At 40.1% G+C, this 17,196-nt stretch overlaps 1 protein-coding gene across 1 annotated transcript in view; it reads right to left on the bottom strand.

Moving 5' to 3' along the window:
- Window positions 1–10,839: 10,839 nt before the first annotated feature.
- Window positions 10,840–17,196, bottom strand: part of STXBP5L (syntaxin binding protein 5L) — a 369,977-nt gene continuing 363,620 nt past the window's right edge. The window contains exons 25-28 of the mRNA XM_064286653.1: window positions 16,844–17,009; window positions 14,137–14,248; window positions 12,010–12,230; window positions 10,840–11,405 (exon numbers count right to left, since the gene is read on the bottom strand). Coding sequence (XP_064142723.1) covers window positions 11,364–11,405; window positions 12,010–12,230; window positions 14,137–14,248; window positions 16,844–17,009 — 541 coding nt within the window. The 3' untranslated portion in view covers window positions 10,840–11,363. The remainder of the gene's footprint in view (window positions 11,406–12,009; window positions 12,231–14,136; window positions 14,249–16,843; window positions 17,010–17,196) is intronic.

The raw sequence follows: 17,196 nt of genomic DNA, 5'->3' as shown, positions 1-17,196 counted from the left end.
CTAAGCAACAGCTGGGGGTGGGAGGGGGGACTGGACATGCTACAGAAGCTGCAGGATGAACAATCTAACTAGGGGCCAGGGTAAGATAGAGAATCCAAAAGGGATTCACAGCCAAGGTGAGGAGAGTTAGCAAGTGAGGACCACAGGGCTCTGTCCAAAACAAGAGAGCAAACTACCTCTCACCAATTGTACTTCAGCACCTATCAGTGAAAGGTTCTCAAGGTAGACGACTCCAAGGCAGCACAAGACTCCTCTCCCTATGCCCTGAGGTCATGTAAGCTTTCCTCTGTGCCCAGAAGCCATCTTTCAGGAAGGAAGAGGGACAGAATATCTGAATGACCTTTAGGAAGAGGATTCAAAAATACGGAAAAGTAAGTATAGAAAATAAACAAGCTAATTAATTTTCAGAAACCAAAACCAAACCCATTGCGACTGAGTCGATTCTCACTCAGAGCAACCCTATAGGACAGAGTTGACCTGCCCCATAGGGTTTCCAAGGAGCAGCTGGTGGATTTGAACTGCTGACCTTTTGGTTAGCAGCCCTAGCTCTTAGACAAATAACCTGTAATAAAGATTCAGACTCCATTTTTTGATGTTTGACTGTTGACAACTTTAAAGCCAAACCCCGTCCTCTTCTGCCTCGGATCTGGAGATGCTGATAAGAAAGCCTGGTGCCCCTTGCTTTGACATTGGCAGGAGGTTCAAACCATGCAAGCCCCTTCCCACATGAGAGAACTTTCACCCCCAGCTCTACCCCCTAACCACAATAAAAATTCCAAGCCAGTCTCTTTCCCTTCTCTCTCAGGGCATTTTTAGACCATCTTGGGACCCACCCTGCTCTCTGCAGAAAGCCTCATTATATGAGTAATAAACCTTTTCATAGCCTCTTAGTGTGCGTGTGGTGTCATCAGTCTCCACATCCGAAGCAAGTGTTAGATGGAGACCCAGCCTGCTTCTACAAGGTGCCACATAACAGCTCTTCAGAAAAACAGCCAAAAGTTATAAACGAGTCACAGAAGAGGAAATGTGTCTGATTTAACATGTAGAAGGGGATGTTCAATTTCACTAGTAATTGGGGAAATTCCAATTAAAATAATAAGATGTCATTTTCACCTTTCAGATTGTGAAAAGTAAAAAATAAATATTGAGAACAGGCAAGGGTTAGGGAAACAGTAATTCTACGCTGATGGAAGAATAAACCCATAAAACCCATTGCCATTGAGTTGACTCCAACTCCTAGCAACCCAAACTGCCCCATAGGGTTTCCAGGGAGTGACTGGTGGATTAGAACTGCTGACCTTTTGATTAGCAGCCAAACTCTTAACCGCTACGCCACCAGGGCTCTGATGGAAGAATAGTCAGTTTAATTGGCTGTTGAAATAGCATCTATTTGAAAGGTTTGAATGACTTTTTTTTTTTAATAATTTTTATTGAGCTTTAAGTGAACGTTTACAAAAATCAAGTCAGTCTGTCACATATAAGCTTATATACACATTACTACATCCTCCCACTTACTTTCCCCCTAATGAGTCAGCCCGCTTTCTCCTTCCAGTTTCTCCTTTCATGACAATTTTGCCAGTTTCTAACCCTCTCTACCCTCCCATCTCCCCTCCAGACAGGAGATGCCAACACAGTCTCAAGTGTCCACCTGATACAAGTAGCTCACTCTTCATCAGCATCTCTCTCCTACCCATTGTCCAGTCCCTTCCATGTCTGATGAGTTGTCTTCGGGGATGGTTCCTGTCCTGGGCCAACAGAAGGTTTGGGGACCATGACCACCGGGATTCCTCTAGTCTCAGTCAGACCATTAAGTCTGGTCTTATTATGAGAATTTGGGGTCTGCATCCCACTGATCTCCTGCTCCCTCAGGGGTTCTCTGTTGTGCTCCCTGTCAGGGCAGTCATCGGTTGTGGCTGGGCACCATCTAGTTCTTCTGATCTCAGGATGATGTAAGTCTCTGGTTCATGTGGCCCTTTCTGTCTCTTGGGCTCATAGATGAATGACTATTTAAATAGCATCTTTTTAAAAGCTTTGGCTCAGCATTTCCACTTAATATCTTTCCTAGAGAAACACTGGTACGTATATACCCAAAAGGCACATGCAACAAAGTTCACTGCAGTCTTGTTTGTACCATCAAGAGATTGGAAAGTATTTGAATGCTTACCACTAGGAGAATGGTTTAAACAGATTATCTTTATTGACGCATGGAATTGTATAAATGAATTAAAAAGAATTACAAGTACTGACAAAGATCTCTAAGACAGTGAATGACTATGCAAGTTGCAGCAAGAATAATGTTTAGAAGGAAACACATCAAACTAATAACTGACTGTAGATAAGGGTAGGAGGTGACCAAGGGAAAATTTCACTTTATTTTGTCTAAATGTTTTATTATTTGGTTTGATTACAAATATGCATTCCTGTATTGTGTAATTAAAACAAATTTGTAAAAAGTAAATGTTTTAAATAATGGTTAGATTCAAAAACCAGCTCACAAAAACATAAAGTAGCTGACCATTTACTATGTTAGATAGAAGACAATGCCATTGAAATGTAAGTAATGCAACAAAATTGAAACAGTATTTTATTTTATGGTTTTATAATTTTATTTTGAAACAATTTCAAACTTAAAAGTTTCAACAATCCTTTGCCATGAGACCAGAAGAAATCGATGGTGCCCAGCTACCACTACTGAACATTTTGATCAAAGATTCTACAGAGGAATCCTGATCAAAAGAGGGAGAAATGCAGAGCAGAATTTCAAATTCTCATGGATTCCAGACCTTCTCGAACTGTGGAAGCTGGATGACCCCTTGAAACTATTGTCCTGAGGTAACCTTTAAACTTTAAACCAAAATATACCCTGAAGTCTTCTTAAAATCAAATGATAGCTTAACTAGTTAAGAATGTCTACTTTGAGCATTGTGCTCTTTCAAGATCTATTAGTATGGGATCAAATAGACAACAGCAACTTGAAAGATTCGACAGGAAACTTATGGGGCAGTAAGTTTATGTTAATGAGGGAGGAACAATTCAGAAGAGGTGAGAATGGCTGCACAGCTCCAAGAATGTAATCAATGTCACTAAATGGTACATGTAGAAACTGTTGAATCGGTGTATGTTTTGCTGTGTATATTCTCAACAACAACAAAATATATACATTTTTTAAAAGTTTCAACAATAGTACAAAGAATCCCACTCAAGTGGGAAGCCACACTCAAATTTTGCTAATTGCTCCAATCATGTCCTTTATAGCAAAAGACTTGAATCCCAGATCATATCTTGAACCCAGCAGCACTTCTCTCTAGTCTCATTAAGTCTGGAACACCCATCTTTCTTGGTTTTCAAGACCTTGAAAATTTTGAATACTGGGCCGTCATTTCATAGAACGTCGCTCAATTTGACTTTGTCCAAACTGTCCAATATTTTTCCACATGTTAAACCCAGATTAAGCATTTTTGGCAGGAATATCACAGAAGAAATTTTTGTGTTATCATTACATCCTGTCAGGTGGCACGTAACATTAATTTGTCCTGTTCCTGGTGGTGTGTTAATCACTTGATCAAGATGGTGTCTGCCAGGTTCCTCTAGTGTAAAATTGTGTTTTTTCTTTATTATTAATAAGTAGTTTTTGCAAAGATACTTTGAGACTATATAAATATCCTGTTCCTCCATCCCACTTCCATTTCTTGCCCTGCTCCAATGCCTACCTTAATTAGCCCACCATCACCTACCACCAAGAGGCTGCCTCGGCACCCCACTCCAACTCCATCCACCTATGGCCTGGCCCTCTCACTGGCTCCAAGACAGTCTTTGTATGGAGCTGCCATTACCACCCTGCTCAGGCTTGCCAGTGACTTTTAGACAGATTGGAAAGAAGGAAGAGAAGAAAGGAGGGAGGCGGAGGGAGGAAATTCTGAAGGGAAGAAATCGGCATATGGAATTTAAAGGGTCTGGTTGACTCAACAGCAACGGGTTTGGTTTTTGGTTTTGGTCTTTATATTTAAGAGGCCCTGGTGGCGCAGTGGTTAAAGCGATTGTTAACTGAAAGGTCGGCGGTTCTAAACCACCAGTGGCTCTGTGGGAGAAAGATGTGGAAGTCTGTTCTGTGGAGATTACAGCCTTGGAAGCCCTATGGGGTCTCTATGAGTCTGAATTGACTCGGCAGCAGTGGGTTTGGGTTTTTGGTCTTTATATTTGTTCTTTTAATTGAAAAACATTTTGTTGCCTAGGGTTGGTTGGTTTTTTGTTTTTTAATATGGAACCAAAACTAGGAGGGAAATTGTGGTAGTGGGGGGTAGATTTTTCCTGAGATAATTACCCAGGATTTGGAAGAATAAGGTTAGCTGGTGAAGGCCATAAAGCAGGTAAACATAAAGAAAGCGGAGAGAAGTTAACTATGCTGACGAAAAGCCAGAGGAGCTGGAGTGCACATTCTTTCTGGAAGATTTTTGGAGATGTTGGGTTAGTGAAAGAGCCCCGGTGGTGCAGTAGTTAAGTGTTCAGCTGCTAACCCAAAGGCTGGCAGTTCAAATCCACCAGTCACTGAGCAGGAGAAAGATGTGGCAGTCTGCTTCCATCAAGATTCCAGTTGTCATAGAGCCAATTCTGGCTCATAGTGACACTCTAGGACAGAGCAGAACTGCCCACTAGGGTTTCCAACGGCCAACCTTTTGGTTCACAGTCATAGATCTTAACCACTGTGTCACCACGGCTCCGCCGTAAAGATTACAGCCTTGGAAGCCCTATGGGGCCAGGTCTACTCTGTCCTAGGGCTGCGAGGAGTTGGAATCGACTCTCCACGGACGGCGGTGGGTTTGGGTTTTGGGTTAGTGAATGTTCATCATAACCACTAAGTGGTGGTGTAAGTCCGTCACAGCATAGTCCTGCCTGGACGGAGAGTTAAGACGACCTGAGAAGATCTGAGGAAGTGAAATCTGTATGTTCAATTTGTAGGGACATCTTATTTAACCTCAACTTCTTATGCAAAACTCTCACCGAATGTATTTTTGTTTTTCACCAAAGGTGAAAATCAATCAACATCCTTAAAAGTTGTCTTCAAAGTTTTTCAATAAGAAAATGTCCATACCCCCAATTTGGTGGAAATTTTGAATGGCTCAATATTTCTGGCCTTTTAGATTAACACAGTCTAGTAAAATCTAAAGGAGCTCTGGTGGTGCAATGGCAAGAGCTCTGCTGCTAACAGAAAGGTCGATGGTTCGAACCCACCAGCAACTCCGTGGGAGGAAAGACTTGGGAAACCCCATGGGGCAGTTCTACTCTGTCCTATAGGGTCACTTTGAGTCAGAATTGACTCAATGGCACTCCACAGTAAAATCTATGAGTTTTGGGAAATGTTTTTAGGATTTTTTTTTTTTTTAGTTCAAATAAATATGCTGTACATTGCTCCCCCAACCCACCCCCACCTTTTAAAAATAATCACACTTTGAAAAATCATGCTTCTCAGTGCTGCCGAGGGTCTTGCCTCTGTCCACATTTAATCTTGACAAAAATCCTCAGTAGTGCATGACATCATGACATAAGAGAGCATCTATGTACAAACATATACAATTTTATTGATATTTCTACAGACTACAAGAATTTTGTTAAGTATAGTCACAATTGCTGAGTGCAACAGAAAAATAGTAATTTGTCATTTTCTGAAAAGATGCAAAAATTCTGAAGATGAAAGAAAGGTACATCAATGATGTCATCTGTTTCTTATTTCCTAGAATAAAACATCACATAATTAAGTACTAAAAATTATAAGTTATTAGAGATTTTGATCCTGTGTACAATTGTCTAAAACCACAAACTAGTTTATATTCTGGCTTTGTAGGTGAGAAAGGTGGGCCATTACCAGAAGGGAAGCAGTAGGAGAGGAGACAGCTCTTTGAATTGTTTTCTCATTGTGTATTATAGCCTTTGATAGACTCTCCCCTTTTGGTGGTGTAAGCACTCTTTTAGGACACTCAAGGTTAGATAGTGAGTTACAGGCATTCTTTTCCCTTTAAACACATGTCCAGTAACTAAGAAAGTAAATCCAAGTGGCCTTGGGAGCTAAGACAACAATCAAAAATGAAGAGTTGTTCTCCCTTCTTGCTAAGAACAAGTCCAATAAGATACACCCGTATCAGAACAGGTAGCTGGTACCCATGTCTCCTCCCGAAGAAGAATGAATAATACATTTGGACCCGATTTAGTAAATGGTTGTTTTGAGAATTACAACTGTCCCACTATTGAGAATCCCACTTAGCTTTACATGTTGCTGAATTTATTGAGATATTTCTGGTATCTTGGGATATCACATATATAACCCAATCAAGAACCTTGACGTTTGAATTGGAATAATTAATGGGCTAGTGACCTAGGAAAAGACTGCAAAGACAGAGTTATTGAGTTAATGTATCACTGCCTGGTCAGAAATTTGCACACACTTTTGCCCTATGTGAGACACAGAGTGACTATCAAACCAGCCAAGACTCTGTCTCCTACATCTTGCCTTCCTGACCCCCGAGAAGTGGGGCTGGGGCACCAGCCAACGTAGACAAAAGAGGCTTTTTTAGTTGGCCATAAAGCAGTGGTTATCAACCTGGGCTGGACTGGAACCACAGTGGGGACTTAAAAAAATACTGACGTCTTGTTTTTACCACGAGGGATTTTGATATAATTGGGAATTTTAAAACTCCTCAGGTCAGTATGGCCAAGGTTGAGAATCACTCCTCTAGATAAAAATACAAATAAAGGCAACCACCCGTGCTTCTAGTTCCTTATCAATGCCTCTTCCACTTCACTCTGTCTGGCTCCCAAGTCCCTCTCCACCCTAACCGTCATGCACCAAACTGACACTTATTTGCCTTTCCCAAGTCAGACCTTACCTTTTGTATCTCATCCTTTCAGAGCTGTGTTCTCTGCAAATATACACACTAAACTTGCTATGCCAACACCCATACTCCCTGGAATGGTATATACTGGAGATAATGCTCAACTCAAGTACCTGACTTACTGGCAAGCATTTCTGGACCTGAGGCAGTGTGTGTATGTAATAGTACCTAACCCAAAATGTGGCTGGGCTACAGAACACAGAAGTGAAGAAGCTGTGAAGGCTACCACGTGTCTCCTGACACAAAGAGCAAGACCTGATATAAATGCCTCAACTCTATTTGGCATTGCCCTCTCTGATCCAACGCGCCCTCTCTGATCGTGTTCTTTGTTCCCACGAGGGCAGGCTGTAATCACAGATATATTCCTGGGTTCTCCCAGTGATCCTAAGCCAAGTTTCTAGCTTACTTTTCCAGACCTGCTTTATTTTTCCCTTCTGCCCAAATTATAACCAAGTATCTCAAGGAACCTATCTTAATCTTCAACTCCCCTTAAGCTTAATCTTATTTTTTTTTTTTCTCTCTTAAAGCCATGGTGATTCCTTCAAGTAGAGAACAGCTGGTATCTTTAAAACTGGACATATGGGTCACATAAAAAAGGACTCCAACAGTAGACTTTTCTCAAAATCCCTTTAAAAATTTGAGAGATGGAGACCTGGATTTTGATTTATTAACTTGAGAATCACTCAAAGACTATATAAGAGATTTGAAAAATTGTCCTGATGACTGAATTACTGGAAAACATCTCAGTTCTGTCACCAACCTTATCAAGTTGCAGTCAGACAATGGCCCTGGTGGTGATCGGGGCAGTAAGTTCTAGGCTCAATGAACTGTGTGAAGTAAAAAGTCAGTATCACTGCTTTTGTGGGGGATTAAAGTAAACGATAAATCAGTCATCCCCTTCCTCAAGATTAACGGATGGTCTCACGGTAGGGATTATTGCTCACGTGATTAGAACCAGGACTGCAAGTATTTCTAGCTTCTCATTGATGAATGGAACAAAAAGGTCCATATTCTATTGGGACACTAAGCTTATTTCTTGAGGAAGTCATACGGAGATAAGGTCCACTTGTTGACACTGTGGAGCCCTGGTGGCATAGGTGCTAACTTGGCTGCTAACTAAAAGGTCGGCAGTTCAAATCCACCAGGTGCTCCTTGGAAACCCTGTGGGACAGTTCTACTCAGTCCTACAGGGTTGCTTTGAATCTGAATTGACTCGATGGCAACAGGTTTTTGGTTTGATTGACACTGTGGTTTGCAGGCCTTATCTTCTCATGACACCTTAGGAGATTCAAAGTAATGTTGATGAAAACTAAGCCTCAGAGTCATTTTCTCTCTCACTGTCCAGGTTACTAGGAGTATTTTTCTTGTATTTCAAGATAGGGGGAAGACATTTAGCTAGTAGACGTGAAGAACAAAGATGGGAAGAATTACATGGATTAACAGTACTTCATTTTCCAAAGATGATGATGATAGTGGTGGTGGTGATGACGACGGTGATGGGCTGCATGTGTTGTTTATGTGTATATGCTAAGTAGTGAAACAGAATGGAGATGTTCAAAGAGAAAAAGCATATCCACATTAGATTCTTGTTATTGCTATCTCTTTGAATTATAAAAATAATTTTGATACAGTAAAACCTCATTAATTTGGATTCCATTAATCAGGAGTTTATGGGATGAAGTTACCCTTATGTTAAGAAAGAGGGTTTATAAAAACAATTCTGAAATACATATTTAAACTACTTAAAAATGACCTATTCTTTTCAAGCATGTCAGAAGCACCTTTTTACTTTCAATTGATGTGCTAATTATAAACACTTGATCTATTCATTGAAGCCAGAACTTTAAGCATTTCTACTGTGAAATACTATATTGTCCTTTTTGGTATTTTCTCTGTATGCTTTAAAATATTCTGTCATTGTTATTTTTCACTGATTCATATAGGCTTTCTCCAAAATTATATTTTATTGCATATGAACCACACATGTAATTTTTGGGTGTAACTATTTATCTTGATAAGACACTGTGTATGTCTGATGTGTGCTTTTATACAAGGCATATATTGCATATTCACACTTAATCTGTCTCCTAAGAGATGCAGAACAGTGTCTTTCAACGGCACAAATTTGGCAATACTGGGACATTTTTGATTGTCACTACTCGGGGGTACTGCTGGCATTTTTAGTGGACAGAGGCCAAGGATGTTGCTAAACATCCTACAGTGCACAGGACAGTCCTCACAACAAAGAGTTTTCTGTCAATAATGCTGCTGTTGAGAAACCCTGATGTCAAACAAGTTAAATCAACTCTTACACGGGGGCTTTACAGATATTCATTGAATTTGATGCCACTTCAGATGGAATTTTATTATTCTTAAAATCAACTAATATTTCACTCTTTTAGTTTTTTTAAATATACAAATGATAACATATTTGCTCAGAAAAGTTGGAAAACCGGGTCCTTTGGTACAGACAGTGCAATTCAGCTGCCAATGTTTTCTAAATCTTGGTTTCAAGTTTCCTTACTATTTTTACCATACAATTTTATGCGTCATGTCTGTATTCCCAAGTCAGGCTCTTACCCTAAAGCTGTTCACAGGAGCCTGGGGAGGTTCCTGGAGAGGCTCTTTTAAGAAATCAGAATTCAAGGACTCTGGGAAATGCTATCCTGGCATACACTTTCTGGCTCCTTCAATCATCTTTACTCTTCTCAAAATTACAAAGAACATTGTAAAGGGTGCACCATTTCAAAAAATTCACTAAAGAAACAAATACTATTTTTGGCTATTAAGATAATCTGGATTTCAGAAAAATGGTGAATTCTTAAGAAACGTAAATGTAAATCCAGTAATACCTCGATTAACCAAAATTCACGAAGCAAAAGCCCTTAATTTAAAAAAACCAAAGACTCATTTTGAAGGAAGAGAATACTGCAGGCTGGGTCTTGCCTACATTCACTCCTGTGACTTGACTTCCACAATCATGTTAACCACAGCAGGTGTCTTCACTTTGTTTTACCTTTAGTGCTTCCCTGTTGTTTGTTTTGCCTTTTCCCTGTTGAGTTATGATAGATATTTTTATCATGTTACATACATATTCTCTTATTCCATTTTAAAGAGTTTTTAATAAGGAATAGGTATTTGGCATCTGTTGACATAATCCCATGGCTTTTATTATTTAGCCTAACGAGTGGTAAAATAATTGATTTTGTGCCATTAAAATTCCCATGTTTTTCTGTTGTCCATAATGATGACTGAGGCCATGACAGCTAAACACAGCACGACATTTTATAAAGGTTTTCAATACCAAGCATTGAACTGAGAAGTATTTTCTAATGAAAGCCCTTGTTAATCAGAAATGTAATGAGTCAGAATCCCCTTCCCAAAACATTAACCGAGGTTTTACTGAATCCCTCTAAAAAGCATGGCCAGCTTGGTCTGTGAGTGTCAGGCTGCCAGAAGCACCTTCGGATTGAAGGCTCCACCGGTTCCGAACAGTAATATACTGTGTAACTGGCAGACAAGGATACAAATGGAGTTTTAAGAACATATCACTTTTGAAACTGAAACTAGGGTATGTGAGATTTCACTTTTTGTGAAATCACTTCTCAAAACAAACTGCATTGTTTCTATCATCTAGTTTCCCCAAGCCTCTGGTCGATTCCCCTGCAGAGCACAAGTCAGGCTGAAAAAATGCTTTGAGGTGACCCAAACCTGCATGGTTTGTGACTTAAAATAGCAATCCATTTTGAAGGTGATAAAAATGAAAATAATTGTGTTGGGAATGATTTAGTATACTGGCAATACTTGGTTATGACTGAGGACCGTGACTGATGTAAAATATTCTGGAGAGAGAAAAACCTTAACTAGACTCCTGTCATAAGATCAGTAACGCCTTAGTCTTCTGTACAAGGAAAGTTATGGATGAGAGGAAAACTCTGGGCTTTGTTCTGTTTTCTTTTTCAGTTGGGAATGGCAAATATACTTGAAATGCACTGATATCTTCTAATGCATATTTTTAAATTGTAGGTTTACCCCAATTTGTAAAAACAGTTTGCCATAAATCTTTTTTTCTTCTGTCGCAACATGCTTTTTTTCTTTTCCTCTTAAGATGTTAATTTATCATGCAAAGATTTTTTTTTCATTAAGTGCGTTAATGCTTTTGTTTGTACAGGATTTTTTTTCAAACTGGGACTCCCCATAGTTCCTAAATGTAAATCCTTAGCAACCAGCATGCCAAGACGACGGCTCCATTCACGTGGGAAACGGCAAACTCCGCTGTATCTCGGGATTTTAACCAGGGTTCCAGCCTTTGGGTTGTACCGTGTCTCTGATACGTCTCCCTCATGATAACTTCAGATGGACTGTGATGAAACGTTTTGTAGAAGAAACTGGCTTCTAGCAGTTGAATGGTGATGCTGGGAATAAATCTGGTTTCCCTGAATAATGGTTTCTCAAAGCAGTCGCAGCTTCTTTAGAAGTTTAGAATTGGTACCATTTCTTATCCTTATATTTGAGCATTAACTGCAAAGAAAAAAAAAAGTCATCATAAGGTGTTTAAATAATCTTTAAGCCTGTTAAAGCAAATCCATACTGAGCTGATCATGTGTATCCAGCTAAATTTCAAAACTTATAAAATTGTATGGCTTCCATTATTCTCTGGAATAAAGTGCCTATGAGAAAGAGAAAAAAACAGCCAAGCTGTAAAGACTGAAACAAAATGACTTTTAATGACTGAGACAAAATGGAGTGTGTGGATCCCAGCCCACACTGGCCTTCACACCTTCTTGGGACGATCACATAGGCTACCTTACATATCTCTTAAGCAGCTGATGCACAATACAGATTTAATGTATCAGAATCACTAGATAATTTTCATTTAAATTATCCCCTAAGATAAAGAAGTATCATCACAGCGACCCTATGAGACAGAACAGAACTGCCCCGTAGGGTTTCCAAGGAGCGGCTGGTAGATTCAAACTGCAGAACTTTTGGTTAGCAGTCCTAGCTCCTAACCACTGCACCACCAGGGCTCCCTCAATATATTACAGTACTTAAAAATGTAATATAAATGTTTAAGTAAAGTTACTATCATATGGAGGCGCCTGTATTCACTTAGGTAACTTACCTCATGTGCATGTTTGGAAAACGCTTCTGCGCTGGTCATCATGCCGGCGGTTTTCTCCTCCAGCTCCCCGAGCCTCTGTCCCCTCTCATCCAGCGCAATCCGTGCACGGGTCAGCTCTCCCAGCACCCCCCCAGCGGCGCCTTTCACCCCTTCTATCCCACCTGGTCCAGGGATGTGCTGCGCAAGGCTCCGGGATGCTCTTCCGGCAGAAGCTTCCCCAACTGAGAATTCGAGCCACAGCAATTTAAAATATTTTGTCAGAAATTCCCACAATCATTCAAGTACGTCACCAAAACAAAGTATATTAAATTCTTCTGTCATAATTCTCATTAAAAGAGAGACATATTTGGTCCCAGCATATATGTGTTTAGAGTTGTTAGCACTTAACCCAAGAAAAATGCCTAAGAAAGAGACTGTGAGAGACATTGTTACCCATACCTGATAGGACTTTTTGGGGTTTTTTATGGGTTACATATAGTATGGTGTAATTGCACATTATATATGACCTCATCCAAACCAAAAACCAAACCAGACTCGTAGCCTTCAAGTCTATCCTTACTCCTGGTGACCCCCTGTGTCGCAGGGTAGAACTGTGCTCCATAGGGTTTTCAAGGCTGTGAACTTTCAGAAGCAAATCACCAGAACTTTATTCCGAGAGGCCTCTGGGTGAGTTTGACCATCAACTTTTTGGTTAACCGGTGAGTACTTAGCCATTTGTGCCATCGGGACTCCCACGCGGCCTCGTATGTAACCTGTGTTAGTGTCTATTCTAACCTACATCCTGATCTTTTGCTTAAGTTTCTTCCCAGATCTTTGTTCCAACCTTTCTCTGTTCATCTTAATATTTGGTCTTCGTAGGCTTCAGTTTTTTCAATTTTTTTTTTCTTTTTAAAAAAATTTCTTCTCTCTCTCTGTGCATGTAAATATTGAAGAATGGGGTATATGCAAGATGTATATGCCACATATGCATGTGTTAAAATTGTGTATTTTATACAAGATTAAAAACTTCTCCACTTATAAAGCTCAGTCTCATTTAATTTTAATGAAGTAAAAAAAATTATTGTAAAAAAGTTGACTTGGCAGAAATTTAGTGAGCGTTCCCAAGGACGTAACATTAGGGACGGAACCTAGATTTTTTCCCGTAATAGTTTTATTGAGATATAATTCACATACCATACAATTCACCCTTTTAAAGTATACCTTTTAGTGGTTTTTACTGAATTCAGAGTAGTACAACCATCGCCACTATCTAATTTTAGAACATTTTCATCACCCCAGGAAGAAACCCCGTATCTATTAGCAGTCATTCCCTATTTCCTCCAGCTCCTGACAACCACTAATCTACTGCCCATCTCTATGGATTTGCTATTCTAGATATTTCATATAAGTGGGATCATATACTATATGGCTCTCTGTGCCTGGATTCTTTCACTTAGCATAAGGTTTTTAAGGTTCAGCCATGTCGCAGTTTGTATCAGACGTCTTTCCTTTGTATGGCCAAATAATACTCCACGGTATGGAGGCACCTAGATCTTTCACATAGTTAAAAGTTCAAGAGAAAAGGAGCTGTGATCTTCAGGACCGAGTGGTGGTGGAAGATCCAGGAAAATACATTCTTCTCTTCTCTCTGAAAACGTTACCTAGTATCTCACTACTGCTTTTTCATTATTGTTAACCAGCGTCTCACTGGTAGAACTTTAGAGTAATTTATTTTGTAGCGTTGATAAGCCTTGTATTCTGAATAAAGAATCCGTCTTCTAGCAATGGTTAAAGGCAAGCAGATTCAAACTTTTTTTAGGCTTTAATAACTGAACATTATCGCCCTTCCCTGAAGGTCCGATCTACCTGCATGTGACACATTTATCAGCTTGCTCACTGTCTGTATGAGTTACATGTCCCTTTTTTGTTAACTATTTCCTAATATGAAGCAACCAATTTTATTCACATTTGGTAAGCAGGAATGATTTTCGTGGTGTAAAGGAAGACAGATAATCAAAGTTTAAGGTAAAAGCAGTAAGAACCTAGTATAGAATCTGAGATCACGTGTCACACTGTTACACAGAGAGAGAGAGAGCACAACAGGTCTTCTATTTTGTGATACTTTTTTATAACCAGGAGTTTACTCACAGAGTTCTTCTCTGTCAAATGTCTGTCCACTTCCACCAAACAGTCCCTTGAGAAAGCCTCTGTTTTGAGCTTCTGGTGTCTCTATGGGAGTGAACAAATCTCCTAGCATGTCCTGTACCAAATTTAAAGTGAAACACAATGAAAAATAAATAAATGAAAAGGTAACACTGTAGCACGTCAGAGCACTTCAGAGGACAGTCAGCTTTGCATGTACTGCCCCGGTGATCTCTGCTCCCAGTCCTGCCTCTGGCTGTTCTTCACCGTCTCCTTTTACTTCCCTTCTTGGATAACTAACATTCTCCCCTCTATAATTTGGAGACATGGGAAGCTGATACGTTGGCTCTAGCATTAACTTCCACCTACGTTCAGTGATTACCAATCTAGACTTCTCATCCTTTTTCAGTAGCATTGTCTCCTTCCTAGCTGGTTTCCTTCCCTAAAGCAAGCAGGCACTACTTATGAAACAGAAAGCCCTTGAGGGTATGTAGAAGCAGCTTGGATCTATTCTATCAAGTACAAAATTATGAAATGGCCCAAGGTAATTTAAATGATTCAATATAGGCAGAAACTGCATGGTGGGGAGCCACTGTTCTCAATATTTGGTGTGCCTGAGAATGGCTGTATCCCCCCACACCCTAAATCAGATCTACACATGTATGCTCTGGTTACACAGGTGTGCTCTCGTTACCTGTATTTTTATCTTGGTTTCCAGCTCTTTCTAAAGCTGACCAAGGTATGAGAACCACTGGAATGGGAAAAGGTATGGGAGAGAGAACTTCTACCAAGAATCAGGAGATGTGTGATCTCTATCAGCTTGTCTATGAACTTGCAGTGTGACCTGAACTTCCTCTCCCCTCAGCTCCCTTCACCAGACCTGCGCTCCTCCTCCTGAATTCCTTACCTTTGGAAATGCCCCCCCCACCCGTTTAGTTCCCCAAGCCAGAAATGGAGGAATAATTATCGATTCTTTTCTTTCCCTCCCTCACCTCTACATTTCCCCCAAATCCGAATGAGTGCACTTTCTTTATAGCTACTGAATCTGCTAACTTTTCTCCATCCTCACTGCTGGCTCCTCTATTTCAAACTACCGTTATTTTTTACCTTAATTTAAAAAAAAAAAAGCCTCCTAATTATTCTTCCTACCCTAAGTCTTGCTTCCTTAGAAACCAGATGCCATACTGCAGCCAGGTGATTGGTTTCAACAAACAAATCCACTCAAACTTTCCAGTGACTTCCTCTGCCCTTGGGATAAATGCCAGATTCCTTAAGGGTCATCAAGGCGCTTCGAGGTCCTTCTTGACTAATTCTCCAGCACCGCCGCCCCTCCACTCTTCCCACTTGGCCACCTTGCCCTTTCTAGGCAGTTTCCTGAACCCCAGGGTTTCCTCACGCCTCAGAGCTAGGCTGCTAACCCAAAGGTCGGCAGTTCAGATCCACCAGCCACTCCTTGGAAACCCTGTGGAGCAGCTCTACAATGTCCTATAGGGTCGCTATGCGTCGGAATCGACTTGACAGCACCTAACAACGATAACTGCTTCAGTCTAGAATATCTTTACTTTTTCCATCTTCAGCCATCCAAACACCTGAATAACTTTTACTTCCCTTCAGAAGTCACCTGTGCCCACACTCTTCTCTAACTATCCTCTCCCTGCCCTATTACCCGGGTGCTCCCTTCATTGTCTCTGCAGCACTGATGCGCCACACATATCATTTTCCATATATCATTGTGGTTGTCTGTTGGCTTATCTCTCCCTCCACGCTAGCAGGTAGGGATTTGTATCTTATTATTGTATTCTTAGCCAGGTACCAGGCTTATAGGAAAAAACCTAACAAATACTTGTTGAATAATTTATTAAAAAAAAAAAAAAAAGGCTAGTATGTTCCAGGTACTTTGCTCAGCGGTTTATATGAATTCTTATTTAATACTGTGCTCAGTGCTTTATATGAATTCTTATTTAATACTGTGCTCAGTGCTTTATATGAATTCTTATTTAATTCTCACAGCAGTGCTCCCAGGTGGAGCATCCAGGTAGGTTAAGTAACAGGCCCAGAGTCACCTGGATGGGGGCGAGGGGCAAAATACAACTCAAATAGTTTAGAGCTTACACTTCTAACTCCTGCATTATAATGAATGGGTTTTAGTTTTCTTATTTGGAAAATAAGGGGGTTGAACTAGATAAATCTCTAAGATACTCTTTAAAACTATTATGACCATTCTCAGTTTCCCAAGATGACATAGGCTTTTACACCCATCCTGACTGTAGGCTGTGCTTACTGCTGTGATCCAAGACAAATGCCAAATTGTACACCCCAGGATATATATTTATTTTGCAGGACCCTTAACTGAAATTAGGATTTCTTAAAAAAAAAAAAAATCCATGAACTCCCTGAACTGCACACAAATTTTTCTAAGAGTTTATACCTTTTATAATAGTCTCTATGGGCAAAAAACAAACAATAAAGATTAACTATTAATATGGATGATCTTCACATTATCCCTTCTTTCTTTTTTCCTTTTTCTCTGTATACCTGGTACCACACTAGAAATTTGGTAAGGGCACAATGAAGAAAGACTACATTCAAAACATATTCCAGGAGAGGCATATTTAGTGTCTGATCCAATAAGATTTTAGCTTGTAGACATCTCTCTCAAGCTCTCTTTCTACAGCCAGATACAATGTTTTTTTCATAAATGCACCTGACCTACCTGTAGATGATCACACATGTCTTGGCTGTATGTCACCCGCTGAATTTCAGTAGGCGAGACAAGGTACAACGCCTGTCCTTCATTGGTAAAACAAAACGTCCGCGCTATCCTCATGTCTGTCAGCGGCAAGTAATTAACATCCAACATTGGGCGCAGACTAGGGAGGCTGAACGGAAAAAGAAAATTCACATTTCATACTTTAGTTCTGAGAAGCTTTTAATTCCTCTATATAGAATTTGCAGATCCTTACACAGAAACACTTTTTTTGTTTGTACCACTACCTTATGACTTGAAGCCTCGGTGGTAATAAGCTAGAATTTCACATAAAATCATACACACTAAAACCGTGGGTA

Source organism: Loxodonta africana, chromosome 1 (assembly GCF_030014295.1).
Source record: "Loxodonta africana isolate mLoxAfr1 chromosome 1, mLoxAfr1.hap2, whole genome shotgun sequence".
Classification (NCBI taxonomy): Eukaryota; Metazoa; Chordata; class Mammalia; order Proboscidea; family Elephantidae; genus Loxodonta; species Loxodonta africana.
This window is presented reverse-complemented; position numbering and strand designations above follow the sequence as displayed.